This window comes from Lepisma saccharinum, chromosome 29 (assembly GCF_977018435.1).
Source record: "Lepisma saccharinum chromosome 29, izLepSacc3.1, whole genome shotgun sequence".
In the NCBI taxonomy this organism is placed as follows: Eukaryota; Metazoa; Arthropoda; class Insecta; order Zygentoma; family Lepismatidae; genus Lepisma; species Lepisma saccharinum.
Genome location: NC_139257.1, coordinates 17,890,820 through 17,915,620, shown reverse-complemented (window position 1 = coordinate 17,915,620; position 24,801 = coordinate 17,890,820). Strand labels below are relative to the sequence as shown.

General features: G+C 38.8%; 1 protein-coding gene across 1 annotated transcript in view; it reads right to left on the bottom strand.

Moving 5' to 3' along the window:
* The window catches only part of rngo (DNA damage inducible 1 homolog rngo), a 53,992-nt gene extending 46,457 nt beyond the window's left edge, over positions 1–7,535 (bottom strand). Inside the window, exon 1 of the mRNA XM_083114480.1 lies at positions 7,330–7,535. Coding sequence (XP_082970606.1) covers positions 7,330–7,453 — 124 coding nt within the window. The 5' untranslated portion in view covers positions 7,454–7,535. The remainder of the gene's footprint in view (positions 1–7,329) is intronic.
* Positions 7,536–24,801: the final 17,266 nt, after the last annotated feature.

Here is a 24,801-nt window from a genome sequence, read left to right as displayed (position 1 = left end):
GTATACTTACCTTTGCTAGCGACTGCATATTTATTTTTTCATACACTTATCCACGAAGGAAAAACACACCCACATACAGAGGGGAGGGAGTTAGAAGCGTTGCAGTTACAAGGGAGTCATCACTTAGTCTATTTTGCACCCGTCACATGATACGGGGTCCAACATAACTAATAAGTAATAATACAACTGTAATGCCGTATAACTAAAATCTTAAGATATTCTGGCTTCAGTTAAAAGCTGAGGCTGTAGAAGATCAATCAGCAGAAAGAAGGGCGAAACACAGGACAACACACACACTACGAAGATTATACTGGCCGTAGGTCCCGACGCCAGAGCCTCGTTAGCCTGCAAAATACAGTCCAGGTTGTACTACGTGGAAGTGAAGTTGGAAATTGAATGTACTACGTGGAAGGCTCACCGCTTACGCCACATGCAACAGATGAATTCCAAGAAGGACAAATAAGAATGTTATGAAAAATAACTATAAAATAAACAGGAAGGAGTAAAACAAATCTTTGCAGAGAAAATAAGTTTATTTTTAGTGGTTTATATCCACTACTATTTCACACATCCTGAAATATGTGACAGCTGGTAAACATTTCTGAGGCATTGTTCTCATGTCATAGGAGGAGGAAAGTGCATTTTCAATGTTACAGTTTCTTTTTCGGACAGAAGTTGCCATTATTTAAAAGTTCGTTGTACTGCAAGCTCATGGTAATGGTCACTTGCAGGGATATTTACCGTAAGTTCTACTAGATGAACAAATTAACCTATATTTTTCATATCCGGAAAATATTATAAAATTTAAAATTATAATATTTTGTGCAAGTTCTTTCCATGAAGAATTCGCAGTTATTGACACATTGTTAAAATGTTGCTTTTTAAACATGTCAGTTACTTATAATAATTAGAATATAGAAATATAATATAGAATATATAAAGCTGAATATACGTAACTTCTAAATGTCTTTACAGCCTGCACAGGGTGCCTCAGTAATCGAGCACATTCAATGGTTTAATTATGATCTCGCTTCCGAAGGTTCAAGGTTCGAGTATTGCTTGAACATTTTTCATCACTTATCCTCATCGCCACGACACGTCTGAAGAGATAGAAAATCGACCTATTTTTTAATGTTTTAAATGAACGTTGAAGAAGAAACCAAACTAAACAAACAGAATGTTAAAATAGCATTTGGAAACCTAAATAATATGCAATCGATGAGGAAGAATGCCACTATTTATGTGTGTTTGTACTAAACGGTGTGTGGTTTCAAGCACTAAGGCTGGACACTGGAATGAAGTTGCTGAATTTTCATGGGGGGATGTTTTTGATTATAATTGTTTCTTGTTAATATGGAGTAATAAGTAAACAACCACACGATTACCTACTAACATAACTCTTTCTCCATTGTTAAAATTGTTAGGCTTTTTTTCCTGAAAGAAGGAAGCATTATAAATTCCTAAAATCAGTCAAAACCTTATTCAAGGGAACTAACTCATGGCTGTAAAGGTAATTTCCATGCAACGGTTATGGCTTCCACATGCCGCGGCATGTCTAGAACAATTCCCATACACACAGATTGCATTACACAGAAAGACGGTAGCTGGTTCTGCAACCAAAGCAAGTCCCCCTTCCTTCCTTTTCATTTTGCAAAGTCAAGTCCCGTTACATTCCCGTTTTAGCTGCTGCGGGTGGCGAGTGACAAGCACAAGACAACCCTCTTGTAACATCCACATCAAAGGTTATTGACTTTTCCGAAAGATTCTTCTCTGATCTGATTGGATCTCGTAGGCAGGCCTCCTGCATTCCAGAAAAGCAAACATATGTTCTAGTCGGCCGCTCGTTTCTGACCGGGCCGAGCCAAGCTGATCCGGATCAGTGAATTCGTTCGCGAACGGATTCGAGGAAACAGAACATCCAGCTTGTCAGTCTTTTCTGAACCGGATCAGTGAATTCGTTCGCGAACGAATCTTTTGAACGAATCCCAGTGCTGAACTAGTTCACAAAGAACGAATCCCAAAAATGAACGGAACTTTCCATCTCTACTCGCTACAAGATGACGTTACCGCTTTCCTTATGAACAAATGAAGAGCTTTATTCGCAACATGTATGGTTGAACCCTCAACCATTGAGTTGAAGGCTCAAAATAAAAATCTTAAAAATAGAACAAATAATAACGCTGCTGGCAAACAGGGATAAAGAAGTGTTCTCTGGTTTGTTGGAAATAGATACCCTTTCTCCACTTTAGGAGCTACCATCTTTGATTATTTAAATGATATTGTATTGGAGTCCGAAAATTATTTCCATTCCCATGTCCCACCCATATTTAGGGAAATTATTTACCTACTTTTCTGGATCCCGAAGAGTCGGAAACATCCAAATGATCATATTTGAAAGTGGTTAATTCTCAATGGATTCTGCATGAAATTTCTTGGTAATGACGGTTTTTATTCCAGTAAAATACAAAGATAATCATTGAAGAGGAACCGATAACGTTATCGTGGTAGGCCTCCCCTGAGCGCAGTGGTAGCGTCGTCGCCTTGTAATCAAGGGATCCCAGGTTCGATACCCGGTCATAGGCGGAGTGCTGGAGGGGCCCCCCTGACCCCCTCAACTTGAAAAAGACTAAAAAATAACACATAATTAAGTTCAGTTACTACATTTTTGTTATGAAACCATACCGCAAATCTTTACGTTTGGCATTATGGTATGTGTCTAGCGGGTCTTAGACGATTTGATTGATGTGTACAGTTTGAAGAAAGAAAAACGTAAAATGACTTTGTGTTGAGTCAACAGTTACTGCTGCGGCATCACAAGAACTTTTCAATTTAATTTTTCTAAAATTTCTGAAGCTTACTATTGTTCCGTAACTTTTTTAAAAAGTAATACGAGTATTGTATCAATAAAAAAATAATGAAATGCAAAATGCAATAATCGTACTGTTTTGCTTCTTTTAAAACTGACAACCAATATACTAATTAATATTTGTTTACTTAAGCGAGGAAATTTAACATTTTCAAATCTAAAAGGCCTAGTACTCAGTGTTTTTAAGTTATTGTTTTTTTCATTTCCGGGGGAAGGTCTCCGGGCCCCTTATATGTTAGGGGATATTCAACAACCCTCAGGTACATCATATGCTTCTCCCAGAGTCTGCCCCCACCACCCAAAGCAAAAGCTCCAACTCCGCCCATGTACCCGGTGGAGGCATCGGATCCCACTTTAGGTCCAGTCCCAATTAGCCATACTCATAGGCGCCGACTCCGTGGAGCATGGGGGGGCTCGAGCCCCCCCCCCCAATGTTAACGATGTGGGGGCAGAGCTCTCAAATAATTTTGCTTGAGAGGAACTAACGTATTATTTTGCTTCTCTTGTAAAGTTTACTCTGAATTGTGCTACATGAACTTAACTTTAAATACACATTTGAAATGTTCTAAATCATCAACTTTGGGGGGTTGAGACCACTAAACCATCAACTTGGGGGGGGGGTTATGACCAGAGACAGCAAAACACATGACTTATTACTATATACTAAGTATATAATTATGAATATTGTTAACATTTTTACTAAAAAGAGTTTCAAAAGACGATGTGCATGTACTAGGGGAGTGGGTACAAATGGCTCCTCACATGACATTCAGAACGAGATCGTTGATATATTGGGGAGATCTGTTTTGCGCTCCGTGGTAGCAGATATTAAAAGTTGGGAATATTTTGCTATTATGGTTGACGAAACTCTTGACATATCCATCCGTGAACAATTGACATTCTGCATTCGAACTGTGAATGAAAATTTTGATATTTTTGAGGAATTCATTGTCTTTTACGAGATTCCGAACACTGAGGCCAAAACTTAAAAAACGGAGGGAGTGAGTAATCCATTCATTTATTTCAGTGATCAGAGCCCCCCCCCAATAATCTTGACAAGTCGGCGCCCCTGGCCATACTGTGCATAAAGTGGACTTAAAACACCAATTAATCAATGTTATCGTAACATCATATAGGTCCACGCCCCCTACCAATTTCATTCAGCTCACTAGCGTACGCAACAGTGGTATGCAGTGACCTCTGCACTTGGGGTATCAACTGATTACGGGTAATTTTTAATGCATCGTGACCCCCCCCCCCCCAGACACACGATTGCAGTGTTGTTTCAATACGGACGAAATAATTAAACTATTTCAATGTAAGTGATCATTTAGCACGAAACCTGAATTTTATTTATCTATGTTCTCATTTGAAAATACCTGAATCCTCTACGTGGTTTCACTTAAAAAATTTAACACGATTTGCATCTAACATTATTGTAGACCAGTCTTCACCGTCGCAATTAAATAGAACACTCGAATGGTCATAACTCCCTTTGGAATTGATTTTCTTTTTTTAAAAAAAATGTCATTATTATTATAATGCCCCATTTTCCTACCAATATTGATATTCAAACTACCTTTTCAGAAGCTTGACCTCCGTTAAAAACTTTCTGGTTAGGCCTATGCACATAAGCACACACAAACATACAATACAATGTATCAGTAGTGGCGATTGGGTTCCAAAACGTAGGGGGGGGGGGGGAAGGTGCCAAACTTAGGGGAGCACAGTTTACTTTCCCTTATAGATAAAGTTTAGCATAGGACAGGGGCAAATGTGGCAAAAAGTAGGGGGAAACTGGCACCCACTCCCCGCTGATCGCCGCCACTCTAAGCAATGAATTTTTAGGAAGCGCTGTTTGAAAACAATAAGCACGTTCAAGAAAGCTTTTGCGTTCAATTTCCAAGCACAGTGTTATTGCTCGAACACCAGGAAAGTGATGTGAAATGGCAAGAATGTAAATTATCACAGTGAGAAAACTGGTAAAAATAGTCTGTGTAATTTACCCCTACAGATTTTCGATGAACATTATTTCACTACAGATAAAGTACAGTGCACCTTTCTCCCCACCACCACCCATATATATTTCAGATTGTTATGCTTAACAACGTACTTGCGAGCAGGAGATAAGTGTATTTTAAGATAATATTAAAACGAATAAGAGAGAGTTTTTTCTGTATTTAAGTTATTATAATTACATTCATTATAGAGAAAAAGAAACTACTTCCAGTAATTCGTTCGCACACAAAATACTTACTTTCACATTTCATAAATAATAAGACTTTAAGGCAGGCCCGTAGCCAGGCAGGGGGCAGGTGGGGGGGCTCAGCCCCCCTGGAACTGCCGTCAGCCCCCCTTTACATTAGGTAAACTATTTTGCATAATTTGTTTGCAGTGAAGAGTGAAAATGTAGACAATTCACAATTTTAAGGATAAATCCACAGAATATGAACAGTATCTATTACTTTCGCTCATTTTGTTTATGAGCAGAAGTAGCTGCAAGTATTTAGAATATTCTCTAGACTTCAGAAAGTTCTTTCACAGGGGAGCTTCTTTATCTGTACCTTCACTGTCCCTGTTGCAACCTCCCGTTTAGACAGAAATCTGTGATTTTGATGTCATCATGCAAATTCCCTTATCATCTACGTCAAAGGTCAACAGCTCCCAAGTTTTTGGAAGGAAGGGGAGTTTAATTGCTTCGGCCGGGGGTGGAATATACTGTAGGCACTGTGATTAAATATTGTGCGTTTCTTGTGTGTGATATACATATCTGTATCATCTAAAATAGTATGGGGTGTGTAAGGGATAATTTCAGTATCAGTCAATTAACACTTCAAGAGATGTTTTAAAATTGTAGAAAAATGTAGTATTTGTGTAGTACGTATATGATATTTATAAATGAATAAGCGACCCCCTCACACATAATTTACCTTCATTTAATATTTTTTTAAAAAAATGGACTTGGTTTACAAAGCCCCCCTGATAACCCGTGAGCCCCCCCCTGGAGATCAATTCTAGCTACGGGCCTGCTTTAAGGCATGTGCTAATAAGATATAATGTGTAAAATTTTTGGTGTAAATATTTGAATCACTCTCCCAAGTTCCTCTGACAAAATGAAAGGGAATCGGAGGAAACCAATCCTTGCAGTGGTTCTCAACCTTCGTGAACTCATGCCCGGTAAATTCGCCACGATCCCATCAATATTACTCGCAAACATCTTTCTATATATTTTTTAAACTTTATACGTTAATTTCCTACATGCTTCCAGATCCGAAAATGCGGAACAAAGAGAAGATCCGAAATGGTGTTGGGTTGATTGGATTAGGTTACGTCGCATTTCTTCCACTTTTGGCTAATCGCGACGATGATGATATGTGATGATATGATTAAATTTATGAAGGGGCACTCGCAAAGAATACCCATGACGGGATTCGAACCCGGGACTGTAGTGCGCTGCGATAACCAGTCTGACACGGTAGTCGACGAAATGCTGTTATGTGACCACCACATAACATGGTAGAATAGCAGCTAGAGTTAAACGTGCAATGGTATAGTGGCAACATTATGGTCCAAAGCAATAGTTAAAATTCAACTAACCTACAGACCCCTCCTTCCCGACCACAGCCGCTTACAGTCAAAGATTGTCACATGACGTACAGCTTGGTGCTTATTATTTAAGTTTACATTCAATTCTCAAAAGTATTCGAATATCACTCTGTTCTGTAGATTAACAATGCTTTGAAATTTTCCTTAATTCTCTTATACCAGGACTATTGAGCAGTCTCGATAATTCCATGTTTTAAAAATAATATATTTATAAATTAAATGCTGTGTAATAGCAATGATTATTAAAATAAAGAACATGTCTAAATGTAAGTTAACAAAAAAACAAAAAAAACGAGAAATTTTTGCATGATGACTGCAGTTCGAAAAAGTCGGAACATGGATTTAAAAGAATGGACTGTCCCGACTAAATCTTGAAGTCTAGGAGAAGAAGCATTGCATAAATGATTAATAAAACTATGATTACTCAGTATTGCAGACTCCGAATTTCGAGCCTATTTCTCTCTACAGCAAACCCATTCGTTTATGTAAGGACGAAATCAAAATTCTTGCAAAATCTAAAAAAATGTCGTCAATGTTATTTTCGTAGGTTTTTATGGGTTCACATTAAAATTTTATAGTTAGAGGGCCTGGTCATGGTTCCTCCTCTGTGTATTGGCCTGATCTTCCAATGCCAGTGCTTCATGATGTAACGGACGCTTGATTTTGACATTTCCTTTTAAAGTGCATACTTCTTTTGGGGACACCCTATAGTTTCGTGGCAAAATAAGTCTATTTTCATCACTTTAATACTGCAGAGTGGAATATATATATAAAAAAAATCTGATTTCGAAATACTACACTGGTTAATGGGTTATCGTAAAAGTCTTCCTGAATAAGAATTTATGCACTACACTTGCCTAATAGAGCTGCGACCGAATTGCCAGGTGTTTCATCATCATCCTCATCAGCCTTTATCTTCTTCTCGGGAGACTTGTGATCCTCAAAGTCGTCTGGGAAATCGTCTTGCTTCCTTTTTGCCATTACGAGACTAATGCAAAAAGGATTTTCAGCTATATGCTTCAATGAGCAATTAATGCATAGAATCTTGACTTGCAAATTCAGTCGCCTGGTTCCAGCAATTAAAATGGCGTTGCTATGGAAACGTGATTTTCATTTTCACAGACAGCCATTCTGTTCGAACATTGTAAGAGTCATTAAGGGAAGTCAACCCAACCGCAATAATGTCGCTCGAGCAAGCGGAAAGTGTCCTGTAAACTTAATTAAGATGTATTAACGCTTCGGGAAATGTTAACATTTATTTCACAGCACACGTGTAACACTGCACATTGATTTCTCAACTTCTGATGTTAGCATTCGATACACATGTTTTGGTGTTGCACTGCTAATTCTGACATTGAAGGGAACACAGTTTACAAAATACGATTCCGCATGAGACGTTGACTAGAGCCATCTACCGAATCGTTCCAAACCACTTTCTATACGATTCATATAGGAACCTACAAACCAATCACGTTTAGTTTAACTTAATCCATCAAACAAACAAATATTTAGTTTGTAACTATGATATTTAGCACAGAAGAAAAAGTTACAATAAATTTCTATTACGTACCAACATAGCACTGAATATTAATGCTCAGTAATGATCATGATTTGTTTCAACTGACCTATAGTGGAACCACAAGGAAAGAAACCTGCGCAGAACCTCACCGCGCTGGAGGGTGGGGGAAAGGACAGGGGGAAGGAGCCTTGAACGCGGCTCACGTCAGTGTTGCCAGACCTATTGATTTCTCGGGAGAATTCCTTAATAAACTATTGCTATGGAACCTCCAACGGCCTGCTCAAAAACACGTTTCCTGCTCATCTTACTTGAACATGGAGGGGAGAGATAGAGTGGAACTCCACTCAGCCATGAAAAGTGCTGTTTAAACTGTGAAATTATGCCAAACGATACTTAATTGTGCTAGGACATTATTATTATTTTATTACTATTACTACATTACTATTTTTAGATGGTTGTATTTTATCTCACCCAAAAATCTATTTCTATTTTAGTTATTTTACGTCGCTTTTGTGCCTCTACGAGTAAGTACGACAATATGGATGAATGAAAAAGTGATGAAATGGATGAAGTGACACAAACACAGTGAAACGTCCTTGCCTTACGAGGTAGAACCACTGACTTCGTAGCGTGGGCAAATTATTTTATACATGTATGTGTGTGTGTGTGTGTGTGTGTGGGGTGTGTGTGTGTGTGTGTGTGTGTGTGTGTGTGTGTGTGTGTGTTGTGTGTGTGTGTGTGTTGTGTGTGTGTGTGTGTATTTATAGCAGATGGGGAAGATAGGTGATGCATTTTCTCATTATGGTGCAGGACGCGTGCCCACCCCTAACGATAGCTGTACACCGAACACCAGCAGAATGCAAAATAATTTGTTATTGTTAGCATTCGACTTGAAAGATTGTGAAAAATGAATGTTGACATAAAAGTACCTATTATTTCAGATGTATGAGTTGATTTCAGTCACAGTAATTTACATCCATTATTATAATAGAGATGTAGGAACGTGATAATTTCAAACTCAAGTGGTGTTTTCTGAGAGGGCAACATTATAACGGGGTAATATGCCTCGTTTACCCGCCTGATAAAAATACATTGTTTCCCCCTCACTGGAAAAAATCTGTGGACGTCCCCAAGCCCCCCAATGCGCACGCCTATGCCGCCCCCGATAACGTCGTTCATCCGCTACTATTAGATCATCGGATTTTGTAGCAGATCTTCTGTTTCCCAAGGAACAATCTCCCGATTTTTTCAAGTCTGACCTGGCAACACTGCCCCGAGCACCGGTAACGGCAGGGAAGATGCGCGAACGCTTTTGACGGAAGGTTTTTTTCCTTGTGGTCGAGCTATACCATCTGATGGGGAGTTTTGACAGCAAATTTCGTGGCTGATTTTGAATGAGCAGCAAAGAGTTGATCGTAACAACGTTTCTGCGAACTTCGTACAGTGGGATCCATGCGTATTACCGTGGAAATTTAAGCGATGGATTTTTATGTATTCTGGTGCAGAAGTTGTCAACAGCTTCTTTTGAGTTTTCTTTTAATTCTTGAAGCTCTTATTGGGTTAAATAAAGTACACGAACATGGTGATGGACAATTTGCACGGTAATAGGTAATACTCATGGATCCCACTGTATGTTTCCAAAGATAAAGGGTAGGGATGATGCTTGGGTTGAGAAGAGAAACCGTACCCCTGTTGGTGCTTTTATCTAATTTTCAAGAGTAAGCGAACAGAAGGAATGTAGAGAATGCAATAGCTGTTTACCAGTGGCGTCTCGTCCCTTGGGGCTTCCGGGGCTTAGCCCCTAAAGAAAAACGGACGTATTCACGAAATTATCAGTCACCATAACGCATAACTATCACACAGTCTTTTAAAAGACGATTTTTACCCACGTAAATTCATCGTCTGTTGCAATGGATACGACAGCGCTCCTAGCGGCATTGATGTCAATTATCGCAGAGAAAGGAGGGGAGAGTGCAATGGATTTGAGTGTTGATTCGGGGCTAGTTCCGTTGCGTCGCGTTCGATCTCGCGTGTTGTACTGTAGTGTTTTGGTGACTTTCATTCGCTATGTTTGAGTGAGTTTGGCAGGGTTGATGTTCGAACACAAATTGATGAAGGACATAGGCTGTCAATTACAAGACACAATGAATTTGTCCGGAAAAATAGGCATATATTAAATAGAATTATCGATTGCTTAAAATTCTGTGGTCGACATGAACTTGCTCTATGACGACATAATGAAAGAGAACAATCTTTAAACAGAGGCATCTTCCCAGATGTATTATCCCTTCATAGAAGAGGTAACTTCGTGTTCTTTATTGTAGTGAAGAGTTGAAAAAACATAAACTCTATCAGTAGATTGCATTCATTTTTTATTTAAAATTATTCAGAGGGTACCTTTTCAAAAACAATAAAAATAACAAATATAGTTTTAATAACTCCAGTGGCAACAGCTGAATCTGAACGATGTTTCAGCACATTGAAGCGTATTAAAACCTGCTTAAGAAATGCAATGAGACAAGACAGACCAAATGCCTTGGCACTTGCTTACAATAGAGATAGAATACATTTCAAACATAGAGGGCTTCAACGAAAAAGTAATAACACAATTTGCTGAGCAGAAGAGCAGGAGTCAACGTTCGTAGAAAGGTATGTTTCACAACAATACCTGTTTCTTTTGTAATCATGTGAATTGTCATTATATTTTAAATTCTTTAAAAAAATAAGTCCAGTTTTGTAGTTTAGAAGATAAATACCCGTTTTTTTGTAATTCATGTAATTTGTCATTACATTTTAAATGATTTCAAAAAAGTAAGTCCAGTTTTATAGTCTAGAAGAAAAAATACCTTTTTTTGTAATTCATGTGAATTGTCATTATATTTAAAATTCTTTAAAAAATAAGCCCCGGCCAAATTTGAGGACACGAGACGCCACTGCTGTTTACCATGCAATACTTATGTTGCTCAAGTTTACGTCGTTCTTGAACATATCGTGGCCATCTTTACTCAGTGTTAAATATCATCTTGAGGAGCGAAACCTGCAGGGCGATTCACGAAAATGACTACAAAATCGAGTCTACAACGAAGTAGTAGTTTTTAGTAGTAAAAGATGTAGTAAAGTGCGATTCACGAAACCATCTACTAAGAATCGACTATATCTTTAATTGTCTACAGCGCACGGCTACAAGGAAAGTGGTGAACTTGGCGAAACTAAGCAATATCTATGGAAATAATCGATATTTTTATCGATTGTTGTGCTATTTCCTTGACATTATCGATGCATGTCGTACTTCGAGATTCCGAGAGTTGTTTGTTTACGCAGAATGCATAGAAAACTACTTTAGTTTGTTAAAACTGCGAAGTAATCGTAAAGTAATTTGTATAAAGTGAAAATACTCGTTGAATTAAAGCAATTGTGTGTAAATACACGAAATTTAATAACAGATGCTATGTTTTACCTTACCTTCTACTGTATGTCACTGTTGAAACATATGCGGCAGAACTAAGGAATACTATTTTTCTTATGTTGCAATTGAATGATGCAAAATGTAAAGGCAGCTGATTTTTCATGCTTTGCCATTATTATCTATAATGCAGGGAGTAAGAAACCATTAAATTATCCACCCATTGAATATCTCGTGAAAACTCAATTTTCTTCTTTTTACAAATGTCAAATTTTTAGTTGTTTGGCATTACATTTTCTTAAGTTAGTCGTTCGTAACAGGAACGTCTACGTTTTCTTAACCTGTTCAAACCCATTAAGATTAACGTTGCTAGTGTCGTACGAACTGTTTCTCTTGACTCAACTTTATGCACAAATAGCCCTGCTGAGCAGCCATCATCTTATGCTAAGCACATTACATACACATTAAAAATAATCCTAAAGAAATGATTTACACTTTTAGTGTCTCTTCTGTACTGTTTTCAGTACATCAACAGGTGTTTTGAAACATCTACTGTGTTTAGATTTTCAAGCAGATATGAAAACAAATCGTTTATCATGAGGAAAGACAATTTATATTTACAGCCAATATGTTAAAGAAATGGTAGGCGAGTTGTCCATAACAGTTTTCATTTGGTCTGTTCTACACAATGTGAAATTTAAATGAAAATGTAAAAAAAGTGGAGGACAATATGTGCTTCACTTCAACAGAATTCCATTCTTTGAAGCAACATATGATGTGGAATGAAAAGATCAATGAACTATTTGCCTACTATTATTTTTTTCTCTTGGCTGTACATTAGATCTACTGTAGGTGTTTGGTAGAAAACCATTCAGTTTCAGTAGATTTCCAACAAAACAGTAGAGTACAATTGATAACAGTTGTAAATAGAAATTCCCAGCTAATCGGGCCACTATGTACCTCCACTGAGTATCGAACCTAGTAAAGTAGAATCTGAACAATTGGAATCACTAGCGAAAATTAAGTTCAAGGTTCACGGATTACAAATGTCAGTAATTATTAGAACACACTTTTGAATGTTTTTGTGCTCAAAAATTGTTCATGCCTTGAACTTGGCCAAACTTTTAATTGATGAATAAAATATTGTCATGTTACGTGCTACATTTGTACATATCGTCGGTCCAATGACATAACGACCTATCTCATTTTTTCCAACTTTTCAGGAGAAGCAAAAAACGTTTTCGCACACACTTTCGTAGATGTTTGTGAGAAAACTATTTACCCCATAACAAATTTTGTTTTGTCATTAAATTGTATTATGTTTCTGCTGTAAAATAGTGTGGTTGAATGTTACATGTGTTGCGTTACGTGCTTGAAATTTCATAATTTCTTGACATACGTCGGTATGTCAGATCAAAATAATTACTCGCACAGAAATATCTTTGAGATACGTCATGCAAATGAGTATCAAGTTACAGCTTCATGATTTGAGAAATCTTCTTTTTTAGTCAAAATGTGAGCAAAACTATATAATATTTATGATGTTATTGTTCATGACGCTTTTTTTTGTTCAAAGTAAATGGTTATTTTTATTTTGAAGTTCTTTAGATTTACATGCTATATTTAAGTACGTGTACAAATTACAAAACTCTTCACTACAAGTATAATTAAAAAGCTATACATGCGTATATGTAGCTATAATTTGGCTACATTACATAAACATCAATAAAACATTTCTGTGGAATAGAGTGGAGAACAGATTCAGTAATTGAAATTTGCGTAAAAGTTTTTGAAATCACTGTCTAGAACAACGGGAAAAGGACCTTCACACATTGGCAGTAAATCTGCATATTTCTCTTGCGCTATTTTCACAGATTCTTTGTTCAATGAATTTCATTCTCGCAGCTATATCTTTAGTATTACATCTCTTTACTACGATTTTTGCGGGATTCTCTTGTAGTGAACTTGTTTTTATGTAGATAGTATCTGGCTTGTTGCTCTGCAATCGTAGTACCACGAATATCATTCCAACTGAACTTAATACCATCATCGGTCTTCTTAAGCTGGAAAAGCCTCAGATCTTCAGCAATTGCCTTATAATTCACAAAATCTTCCATCTGCATTGTGTGCACGATGTAAGGATGGTTTCTTCGGGCTAGTTTTATGATGGGTACAAGCTGAGAGGGGACAAATATCTATCCAACTTTACGTAACGATCTGGAGATTGCACTGTGCGCAGAGTCTCCCTCGTTTTCCACCTGATGAGGCTCAAAAAATCTGAGCACAATTTACTTTATATTCTATGCTTTTAGCATTACATGCATAAGCGCAGCCACCACAATCCTATTCTTGTTTTGGCCAACACAACTGTCAGCATATAAGTGGACTGTATTCTTCTTTTCTTGGTCCACTTTCATTAGATACTGGTAAAGACATGTTGCTATTTCACATGATCCACGCTTGCTGATTACTTCATGCCACAAGAAACAATGACAATTGTTCGTGTTCAGTTCATGGACAGTGAAGTTGTAGTTAGCCAGACGTCTGTTGTAGAACACGGATGAGTGGTTCGACATAGGCAAGTGAATAACTTGTTGCAGATCAAAAACAGCAGAACAGGTCGCTGTAGTCTTACTTATTGCTTTCAATTCTCTCACTTTACTTTTCTCTACAACGTGCTGCTTAAATTTATCTTCTAGCTTCATTTTATCTTCATCAGATCCCGCATTGTACGTAATGCATAATCCACACTGATCTTTTTTGGGTTGGTGAAATGCAAGATTCATACCCTTGAAAACATTTGTGTATGTTTGCAAAGATGCTTGACATGTTGTGTCGATCTCTTCCTTGTACATCTCATATATCTTCTTTACAGTTAAATCAGAATGCAGATACTCCTTTGTTGAATATTTTCTACAATAGTGAGACTCCATTCGTGGAAAGCGATTTATGTGATCTACTATACTCCGTTTCCTCTCATTTCCTTTCAAATGTTTGTATCTTCCACCTCGTTTTTCAGTTAGTAATATGCCTGTTTCTTGAATGTTGTTCACTGTCGTACGTATAAATCGTTCGCTAATTCCAAGAGTATTCAAAAACATCTTCTTGCATACCTTCAGCCTTCTTCCATCCAGGGAAAAATAGCAAAATTGTGTTTTTGTACGTCTCGATGCTTGTTTTGTGGTTTTTTGTCTCGTATCTTCTACATGAATGTGTCGTGCTACGTACTTCCTCTGACGTTGGAAGTTTCCAAGATGGAAAAATCAATTTAAAATTATTATTCGTGATTTCTCATTGTTCTTCCGTACATAACATTTTCTTCCTTTGTGGGTGCAGCCTGTGCAGGGGGGTTTCAGCAATCTTCTTTTCCTAACAACCTTCCCTGTAGTTGAACTATCCTCTGTTAGACCGTTTCGCTATTGTTAAGATTGTGACGGCTGATTTGTAAATACTGAAATATACATTTCTGCATTGCTTTATTTTCTTCTTTGTGAGTCTATTGGCCCCGATTGTTGCATTTTTCTGCTGTAAGCAAAAAGAGATACGCCAACTTGCGAAACAGTTTAGGATTTACTTTATCTGACATAACGACGGAAGTTATGTTTGCCGCTATGTCATACCAAATTTTTTAACAAATTGAGATACGCAAAATAAAAAAATATTCATAACTTCCTTATTAATTGGATTTGAGTTACGCCGATTTGCCAGGTGATGCAGGGCACCGGTATGATCACAACGATGTTAATAACTCAATTTCGCAAAAAAATGAGATACGTCGTTATGTCATTGGACCGACGATATGAATTTGATTTCTGACTGAATGCACATACTACGGAAACATAAAAGATAGGGCTACATGTTACTTCTTTTTTCTTTAAGGACGATTTTCATGTCCCATGTTATACTGTATGGAATTCTCAGCAGACATTCGTTGTTTGTTGCCAAGAAGATGGACTAGTACTGCCACCACCTGGCAAAAAAACAACATACATTTGCATTATCTATAAGCAGCTAGTGACAGCAACTTGGAGTATGGTAAAAGCACCAAACCCTGACGTAACTAACCTACCCTACTCACACCTGCATCTGAGATCAGAAATAAATCAAACTTAACCAGCCTAACCTTTTCAGATGTTTGTTTTTGCTATCAGATGCATATGCTAGTAGGTTTGGTGTTTTTAGCATGTAACACCAAGCTGCTGTTAGCTGCTCATGTAATATCTATGTATAAGACAACCACTCACATCACATTTGCTTACACCTCCAATTTACAGAAATTTCATTCAATGAGAATGTCAAGAAATTCTTAAAAGTTACACACATCACAATTTGATACACTCCAGAATATACCTTGCATTCCTGTTGATAACAAAAAGAAATGTTGACATTTGTAACAATTTGGATTAGAAATCACGGAACGACTTGAGATGACCGGACCCCTCTCCGATTTTCTTCACATTTGGCATACTCACTAATTGAGGCCTCCTAATCACAAATCTGAAGTTAAAATTTGTCGGAAACGTCTAGAAATTGCAAAATAAGCAAAAACAAGGCATTAGTTTTCGGAATGGAAACTGTCGATTTTCGAGAATTTTTTTGTTTCACAAACAAATATATATATTCCTGATACTACCACGACACCAAATTTTAACTATGTTTGCCTAACCTAACCACGTGCCAATGGTTCGCAATTATTTCCAATTTCTAGATCCTGATACTACCACGACACCAAATTTTAACTATGTACCGAAACTAACCTAACCACGTGCCAATGGTTCGTGAGGCTAGTGTCAATGGTTCGCAATTTCTAGACGTGACCGACAAATTTTAACTTCAGATTCGTGATTAGGAGGCCTCAATTAGTGAGTGTGTCAAATATGAAGAAAATCGGAGAGGGGTCCGGTCATCTCAAGTCATACCCAAAATCACACAATAATGAAAGAACCAACCATATGGGATTATAGATTTAAAATAAAAATGCTCTGTTCATATATTTTTTAAACCTATTTATTGATTTATTTATTGCATTGGTCTTCTGCTACTTTTGGCTAATCATGAAGATGGGGATGAGGAATGACATGTTTAAATTGACGAAAGGACACTCACAATAACATCCATGTCCTGGGAAGGATTTGAACCCTTAACTCCTGGCATCATAGCAAACTTTGCTAGCTTCGATAACAGTTCGTTATATCGGAGACACATTTCTTCATTTTTACAGAAGAAACTACTTACAACGTTCGTCGAGGTATTTTCTTTCATCCTGGAATCTATTTGACCGGGAAATCATGTATTTTTCAAGAGAAACATCTCACCGACGCACAAGTGAACTGGATGCTACATACGTTTGATGACGTAACCCCCTGTCAGTTTCCAACCCCCCTTTTTTTAACTATGCTTGCCTAACCTAACCTAACCTTATCAGAAATGGTTCGTGGGGCTATCCGTCAGCTACCCGTGCATAATGTACAATTTGCACACGTGACGAACACGATAGTAGGTATTTTTCGGTAAAGAAGGTTGGAAACACTGCATACCTACAACAGTAGTCAACTTCTGCCCACCATATTGTGTGTTACAGAAGCGAAAAAAGGAATAACAAAAACTACTCTCTATGTGAAAAATTGTGTTTGTTTTTGTGTAAAAAGCATAATGGCACCTTGAACTATGTTTCACAATACACAATTGGTAAGTACGAACCATGCGAAACACAAAATATCCAATTTTAATGTGTCTCTGATATAACGAACTGTTACCCTAACCTCTTTACCTATTTACACTAGAATGCTTTGGTGCAACAAATTAATTTAAAAAAAATCATGTTCTAATGCAATTTCCTCTCATGTATTAACTATTTTGAAAGTTATTTTGTTTTACAATAATTGCTACCACAATTTTTTAACCGTTAAAAAATAAGTAGTGTTACATAATTAAACATGAATGTGCTGAGGGGTTGCCAATAGAGGAAATATAGTGCTTCTTGTTTATAATAGTGATATCCCTAATATTTTATATGCATCGAAAGATGTTTTATGCTGGCTGATACAGGATTTGAACTGAGAAGTTTTATGTACAATACACTTCCCAAGCACAAATCCCATACCGTGCCTTGCATTAATGCTCCTAAGTCTGGATCCCAGGGAAGCCAGAATGAACTTGGAACCTGAGAAAAATAAAATATATATATTGATGAAGGAATTGGGAGCATAAAAGTCGAAACATTAATTTGCCTCAAACATCGCTCAGAAGCTCGCAAGTTGAACGCTCATTCACCCCACATTCCACCGGATGCAGAGCCGAGCAACAAGAATTTTCCACTCGGCTCTGCACAGTCAGCAAGGCAACGGCCCTCGCCAGCGGTGAGTGCACCTCCACTGTAAATTTCCATCTGCATCCAGGGATACCCCAGGTGCACAGTGGAGGTGCAAAGTCCACCAACCTATGACTCAAATCCAATGTATAAAACCGCTGGAGACAGTAAATCGATCTCTCACTTCGCTCCAATATCACCACCAAACTGATCGACGAGAAGAGGACGACGGCCTGCTGAGAGATCACGACACTACGAGGCGGCAACAAGCGAGAAGTTCATAGCAGTCCGGATTAAGCCAACCGAAGAATCTGCAAGAATAAAACAAGTCGCCGAATTGCCTGCCGTCTCTTGTCGTCATCTTCGATCTCTCCAGCGGACACCTGTCACCATCGCCGACGCTAGAAGCCGAGGGCCAGACCAACAGCAAGGGGTGAGTAGCGTTCAACAACACAGGCTCCCAACAATCCTTCATCAGCCTCCTTAAGGGTAGAGGTGGTTAGCCAAGTCAAACTTAAGCCCTATTGTAATTATCTGAGCTACGTCCGGCGTGACTCGATCCCGTACCTTACCCGACGTCACGCTACATGGTGGAGATAGCCGGCTCCACTCCGTGGATTTCCATAAAATTTTAATTTTTTTTTACGTCACTCAAAACCCCATAATTTACAATCCCCGCCGCACACAGCAGCAACGTTAGAAATTCTTCTTTTTCGATAATACACTTCGTATTATAAGCCCCTCCCCCTCGTAAAATTTTCTTTCCCGCTCACTATCCTTCATTTCTTGTGAATAAGTGCATAAAAATTCCCCCTCCCTAAATTCGCATGAACGAATCCCAAATTATTCTTCACGAAGAGCTAGACCGTTCTCTTGACCAGATTCTCTCCTTAGCCTCCGCTATTAATTCCCCCGCTCCTTCCCCCCGAATAACCAGATCCAAGGCTCAACATCCCGATTATCCTCAGTTTCTAGGTGGTCTAGAAACACCCAAACGAAAAAAGAAACACCCAGAACCCCAAACCAGTACACCTAAAACTAACACCCCTACCACCATCAATCCATCCCCGTCAAGAATGTCCGTAAATATACCCCATGGTTTATACCCCGCCCCCTTCACAGGAAAAAACCCTCAAGAAGTTGAGCAGTTTTTTGAAAAGTTCGATAGCATTGCGGGCGCTTTGGCGTGGGAGGAAAATAAAAAACGCGAAATGTTGCCATTGTTCCTCGCAGACATAGCGCTCACATTTTTGAACGATCTCAAGAAGCAGCCAAACTTCAACACCCTCACCTTTCCGCAAATCAAGAAAGAATTAATTTCATTATTTAAAGGCAGTCACTTAGTCAGCATGCCCATCCAAATTTTATTAGAGACAAAGCAGGAAATTAACCAGCCCTTCATGATTATGTTATTCGTAAGAAAAATCTCGTCCTTCAATTCTTCCCGCAAGCGACGAACCCTCAAATCCTTTCCTATGTTGTGTCGGGACTTCGATCTAAACACATCGCTGCAATAGCAGACAAAGAGTTCACCGACACAAGTTCTCTTATTGCACATCTGCAGAATCAAGAAAGGCAAGACATGCTGATTCAAGCTAGACGCAATGAGGAACAAAGTGAAGCGATGAAACTGATAGATGCCGCTAAGTACATGCACTCCATTTACGCAACAGCCTCCCCTCAGTTTCCCAGCTGTACGCAACCTCAGGTCAGCAACACCCATCCTTTCCCCACACCTCAGCCTGCTTCGTCATTTGTGACGTATTCCCCCCCTACCCCCCTCCCGCAGATCTCTCAAGCTCCATACAACTTTCTTCCGCAACAGTCTTATCAAGCAACACCAGCTCTCCCGACCAACTCGTGGCAGGTCCAAACCACGCCCACAGCCTCTCCTTCCCTCCCCTCCAGTCAAACTCCAAACACGCAGTCTGCTAGTTCTCCCAGCGCGGCCGTTTCCCAGTCTTGCAACGCAATTCTGCCATCTGGCGGTTCAACAGCGAACCAATTAGATTCAGTCACGAACCAATTGCAAACCTTAACATTAGAAAATAAAGTTGAAGCGTTGTGTCACACTGTCCAGAACCTGGCGGATCAAATACAATCAAATAACAGTAATCAATTTCAGACCCGGCCTACTTTTTACGGCCAGGGGAATGGCAATCGCAGAGGTTCTACTCGCGGCATGCGCCGTAATTTCAGATCTCGAGGTGGAAATAATAATTCAGCCGGGGGGCGACAAAATTCACAGTTTTCGCAATGCCAGATTTGTTTCCGTTCAAATCACTCTACCAGGGACTGTTTTTATAATCCAAACAATGAAAACAAGGGCGATTTAAACTGAAAAACCGTGTGAATCGATGGGACGGATCCACACGCAAGACAAAATTTGACACAGTTCCTATCCTTGAAAAAAACAACCTATTCTTCATTCAAGCTCATGTAAATAATACCCCCCTAGAAATTATGATTGACAACGCAAGCCAGATTAGTATTTGTCCTCAGCATTTAATTCCACCCAATGCAAAGAAAATTCAAATGCACAGCATTATTAAAGGCGTCACTGGTAACAGACTTCCTATCTCAGAAATTGTAATACTCTCCCTTCACATAGGAAGATATAGGTACTCCCACCCTTTTAGAGTTGTGCAATCCAAAGAATTACCTCCTCTCCTTGGCAATGACTTCTTGAAGACACAAAATTGTGACATTTCACTTAGTACTAACCTGTTAACTCTTAGACGCTTAGGCCATATTCCGAACTATAACCTTCCCACAAAATCACACACCTACACCATCCCTGATGTAATTTTTTCTAAACTACACCCTACTAGCAACCAACACAGTTTAGTAACAATCCCAGAAAATGTAACCCTAAAACCTAGAACCCGAACATATGTTCCAGTTTCCATCACTAACCCCCTCCCCCACAATATCCTACTCACTCCCTCTCAGGAAACACTCCTTACATACAATATCCTCATACCCCATGCTCTCCTTAACACTTCTTCCCCCCTGTTACTAATTCATAACCCCTCAGAGAAACCAGTCACTCTCAAATCCAACACCCCACTTGGCCAAGCAACCCCCTGTGACATAATAGTAGACATGACAGATGCATCCAACACTGATATGACTACCACCACATACGCATGCACGGAAGACAATACAGAAAACACAAGACTGAAGGAAAGTCAGAAAAAATTTGACCCATCTTGCATCAGTATTAACCCTGACTTATCAGAGGCAGACAAACAAAAAATCATACAGTTAGTATTTGATTACGCTGATGTTTTAGCTTGGAAAGGCGATAAACTCACCACAACCCCAATTTATGAGTACGACATTGACATTGGCGACAATCAGCCTCCCTATATGAGACAATACCCCATCCCTTTGAATCTTAGAGAGCAAATGAAAATTGAGCTTAACAAGCTCTTACAAGATGGCATCATTCGCAGGCCAGAAGGTAGTCCATTCCGACACCCAGTTCTCTTAGTGCGCAAGCGAGACAATTCGTTCCGCGTGGTGTCTGACCTTCGGGCACTGAATAAAATTATTCAGCCCTCTTCTCTCCCAACACCTAACATTGACAACATTTTAGCAGACATGGCAGGCAAGAAATATTACACAACCCTTGACCTTAAATCGGCATTTTTTCAGGTAAAATTAACAGAAAGGTCAAAGAAAATGACCTCATTTGCAATTAGTAATTGTGGAAATTATGAGTATGAAGTACTGCCCATGGGATTGAAGACAAGTAGTCAGGTCATGAACAATGTAATGTCTATGGCTCTATCTGGCATAGATAGTTCCGAGATATCTGCATATACGGATGACATAATTTGCTACACAAACTCAGTTGATGCAATGCTACAAGTTTTACATAAAGTCTTTGCTAAATTACGTGCAGCTAATTTGAAACTAGGGCCAAATAAATGTAAATTTTGCTTTGAGGAAATTCCAGTCTTAGGCCATCTTGTGTCGCAAAAGGGATTTAAAATTTCTGATCACATCCTCCGTGCAATCAAAGAATTCCCTCCACCTAAATCTAAGAAGAATTTGAAATCCTTCCTAGGCATATGCAATTTCATCAGACGCTATGTACAAGGGTTTGCGGAACCCGCAGAATGTTTGTTCAAATTACTCAAAAAGAAAGTAAACTTTCATTGGCATGAAGAGCATCAGAAAAGCTTTGAGGCATTAAAAGACAAAATTATTTCCGCACCCATTCTTAGACCTTATGACCCAAAGCAAACTTCATGCGTATACATCGATGCATCCTACCAGGGTATGGGAGGTTGTCTTATGCAGAGGGATACTGATGGAGTACTACATCCGATAGCCTTCTGCAGCAGACACCTTACAGACACTGAGAAAAAAGCAGATGTCTTTTCTCTTGAAATTGCAGCTGCCTTTTATGTCCTAAAATCATTCAAATTCTTCTTAATCAACACACCTTTTATAGTTTTCACAGATAACCATGCATTGTCTTACCTTAGAACAACAAAACAGTTGTCCGGGGTCCTTGCTCGAAGATCACTCTTCTTCCAAGAGTTCGACTTTCAAATCCACCATATCCCATCATCACAGAATGGTATTGCTGATGCATTATCGAGGAATCCTGTAGACCCAGCCCCTTCCTTGCCCAACAACACAGCACAAGACACTTCCCTTGACACAGACGAGGAGGACATACTAAATCAAGTCTTCGTGTTACAATCCGATGACTTTGACATAGGTACGGCACAAAGAGAGGACCCATACTTACAAGCATTAATCAAAATTCATGAAAACCACCCAGATGCTGATCACAAATTAGAGAAAACAGCCTACTCATTTGTTCTTGACAATGGAATCCTTTATAGGAACACTAAATTTTCACCAGGCTATAGAAGACAGTTATGTATTCCCCAAAAACTAAGAAAAGAAGTGTTTCAATTAATTCACTGTAACAAAATGATGGCCGCACATCAAGGTGCTGCTAAAACATACTCCCATCTCTCTTTACGCTACTATTGGCCTAATCTAAAGAAATATGTGTACGCTGCAGTACGCAAATGCACTGAATGTCAAGTAGCAAAAAGAGCTCACGGAGCTGTACAACATACACTGCAAACGAGCCCACCCGCTAGTCATCCCTTTAGCCAAATACATATTGACGTGTGTGGACCACTGACTTCAACCTCTGACACAGGACACAAATATTTTCTATCCGTTGTTGACAATTGTACCAGATTTGCCATAACTACAACCCTCCCCAACCATGTTGCCAACTCGATAGCTAATGCTCTTGTCTCCCATGTTTTTCTCATTTTTGGTCTTCCAGAGACGATTATGCTTGACAGGAGCTCCCCCAACTGTAGCAAATTAATACAGGAATTATCCAAAATTACTGGTGTCACATTAAAATTTATTGATACTGCTGCACACTTCAGAAATGGTGTAGTCGAATCATCTTTTCACTACTTGAAATCCATCATGAAAACTTATGTGGTACAAAAACAAGGTAAATGGCATGAACTTTTGGCTAGCGCGACCCATGCCCACAATGTAAGTACACACCTTGGCATGAACAACTCCCCCTATTTTTTGCTATTTGGACAACACCCTAGGTTAATTGCAGATGCTGTTCTCCCTACTAATCCCAACACCACTATCCACTCTAATGAACACAGAATAGAACAACTCCAAGCCGCTCGAGAACTAGCACACAAACATTTAGCAAAGCGATTTGAGCAGCAAAAACAATGTGCCGACAAAAAGACACAACAAACAACCTACTCCCCTGGACAATTAGTGTATATTTTGGACACTACCCCTCATCCCCACGTACCCAAGGCATTTTCCTCCTCCTACAAATTTCAAGGGAAAATAATTTCACAAAACGACGCCAATTCCTATTTGGTGGAATACACCGATGGTCGTGGCAAACTGAAAACCGATGCTATCACGATTCACCGTTTGAAACCAAGACACCTTGACTCGGACGAGTCTGTCACTTAAATATTCAATTTTTCTATTTTTCACCGTTGCACAGTCCATTCACACCTTATAAATAATCTTTTCGCACCCACATGTCAATATAATACTTGTATTTTCGCAATTTTTGTTTTCGCAACGTGATTTTTTCACGAAGCCGCACACAAGAACGAGCACATGTAAAAACGGAAGTTCCGACATTTTGATTCACATAGTACCCTCTTCTTCCTGTTCCCTCCTCCTCAATACTGTACACATAAAAGAGTCGGGAATTAACTTTAAAAGCAAGTTCGAAGACTAAAATAAACTTTTAATATTCCACAAAGTAATAATAATAAAGAAGTAGAAAGTAAAAACGGCCAATCAGGAACGTAGTCTCTCAACTGACTACTGGTTGAGTACGTGAATTTTCCACTCGCTAGCAACAACGCGATTTTTTCTGTCTGCAGCAAGCAGATTGTAAAAAAAAAAAAACTCGCACAAGTATATGCGCATGCGCGACCTACCTGTAGACGAATCTCGCACAGCTGACGATTTAGTAATCGCTTCGGCTCGAGCAAATACATCGCGGAGCGCAAAACGTAAACAAATGGTAATAAAATACAAACAAATAAAAAATGCAGAAGTTTATATTATAAACTATTCAGTCTCGAGAATCTCTTGCATTACAACTTGTTATTCCTTCTCTTTTCTAATTTATCATTAGTGCTCCTTTACCTTTTATTTGAGTAGCTAACTCGGAAAACATTTTTTTTTTCATCACAAATCTCATGCTTAATACATGCAAACTCAGTTTTAAAATTGTATCTTTGTCCCTTTCAGGGTTCACTACCGACAATGGCAGTAATGTTACTACTTTCCCTTTTTTCCTTCATTTTTTCGGTCACCACGGCGACTGAACATGTGAAAATCATCTCGGGAATTTATCTGAAAGAACTACCAGGAACCATCCCTTATCATTATACCATCCCCATCTACTATAATGTGAAATTACAAATGCCTAAACCCCAACACTTCCCATCAACACTACATAATGCCATGTGCAATAAAGGTGAAGAAGATTCCAACCAATGTAAACTTGCGGTCCAACTCCAAAATTTTCATTCACACCTTTTTTC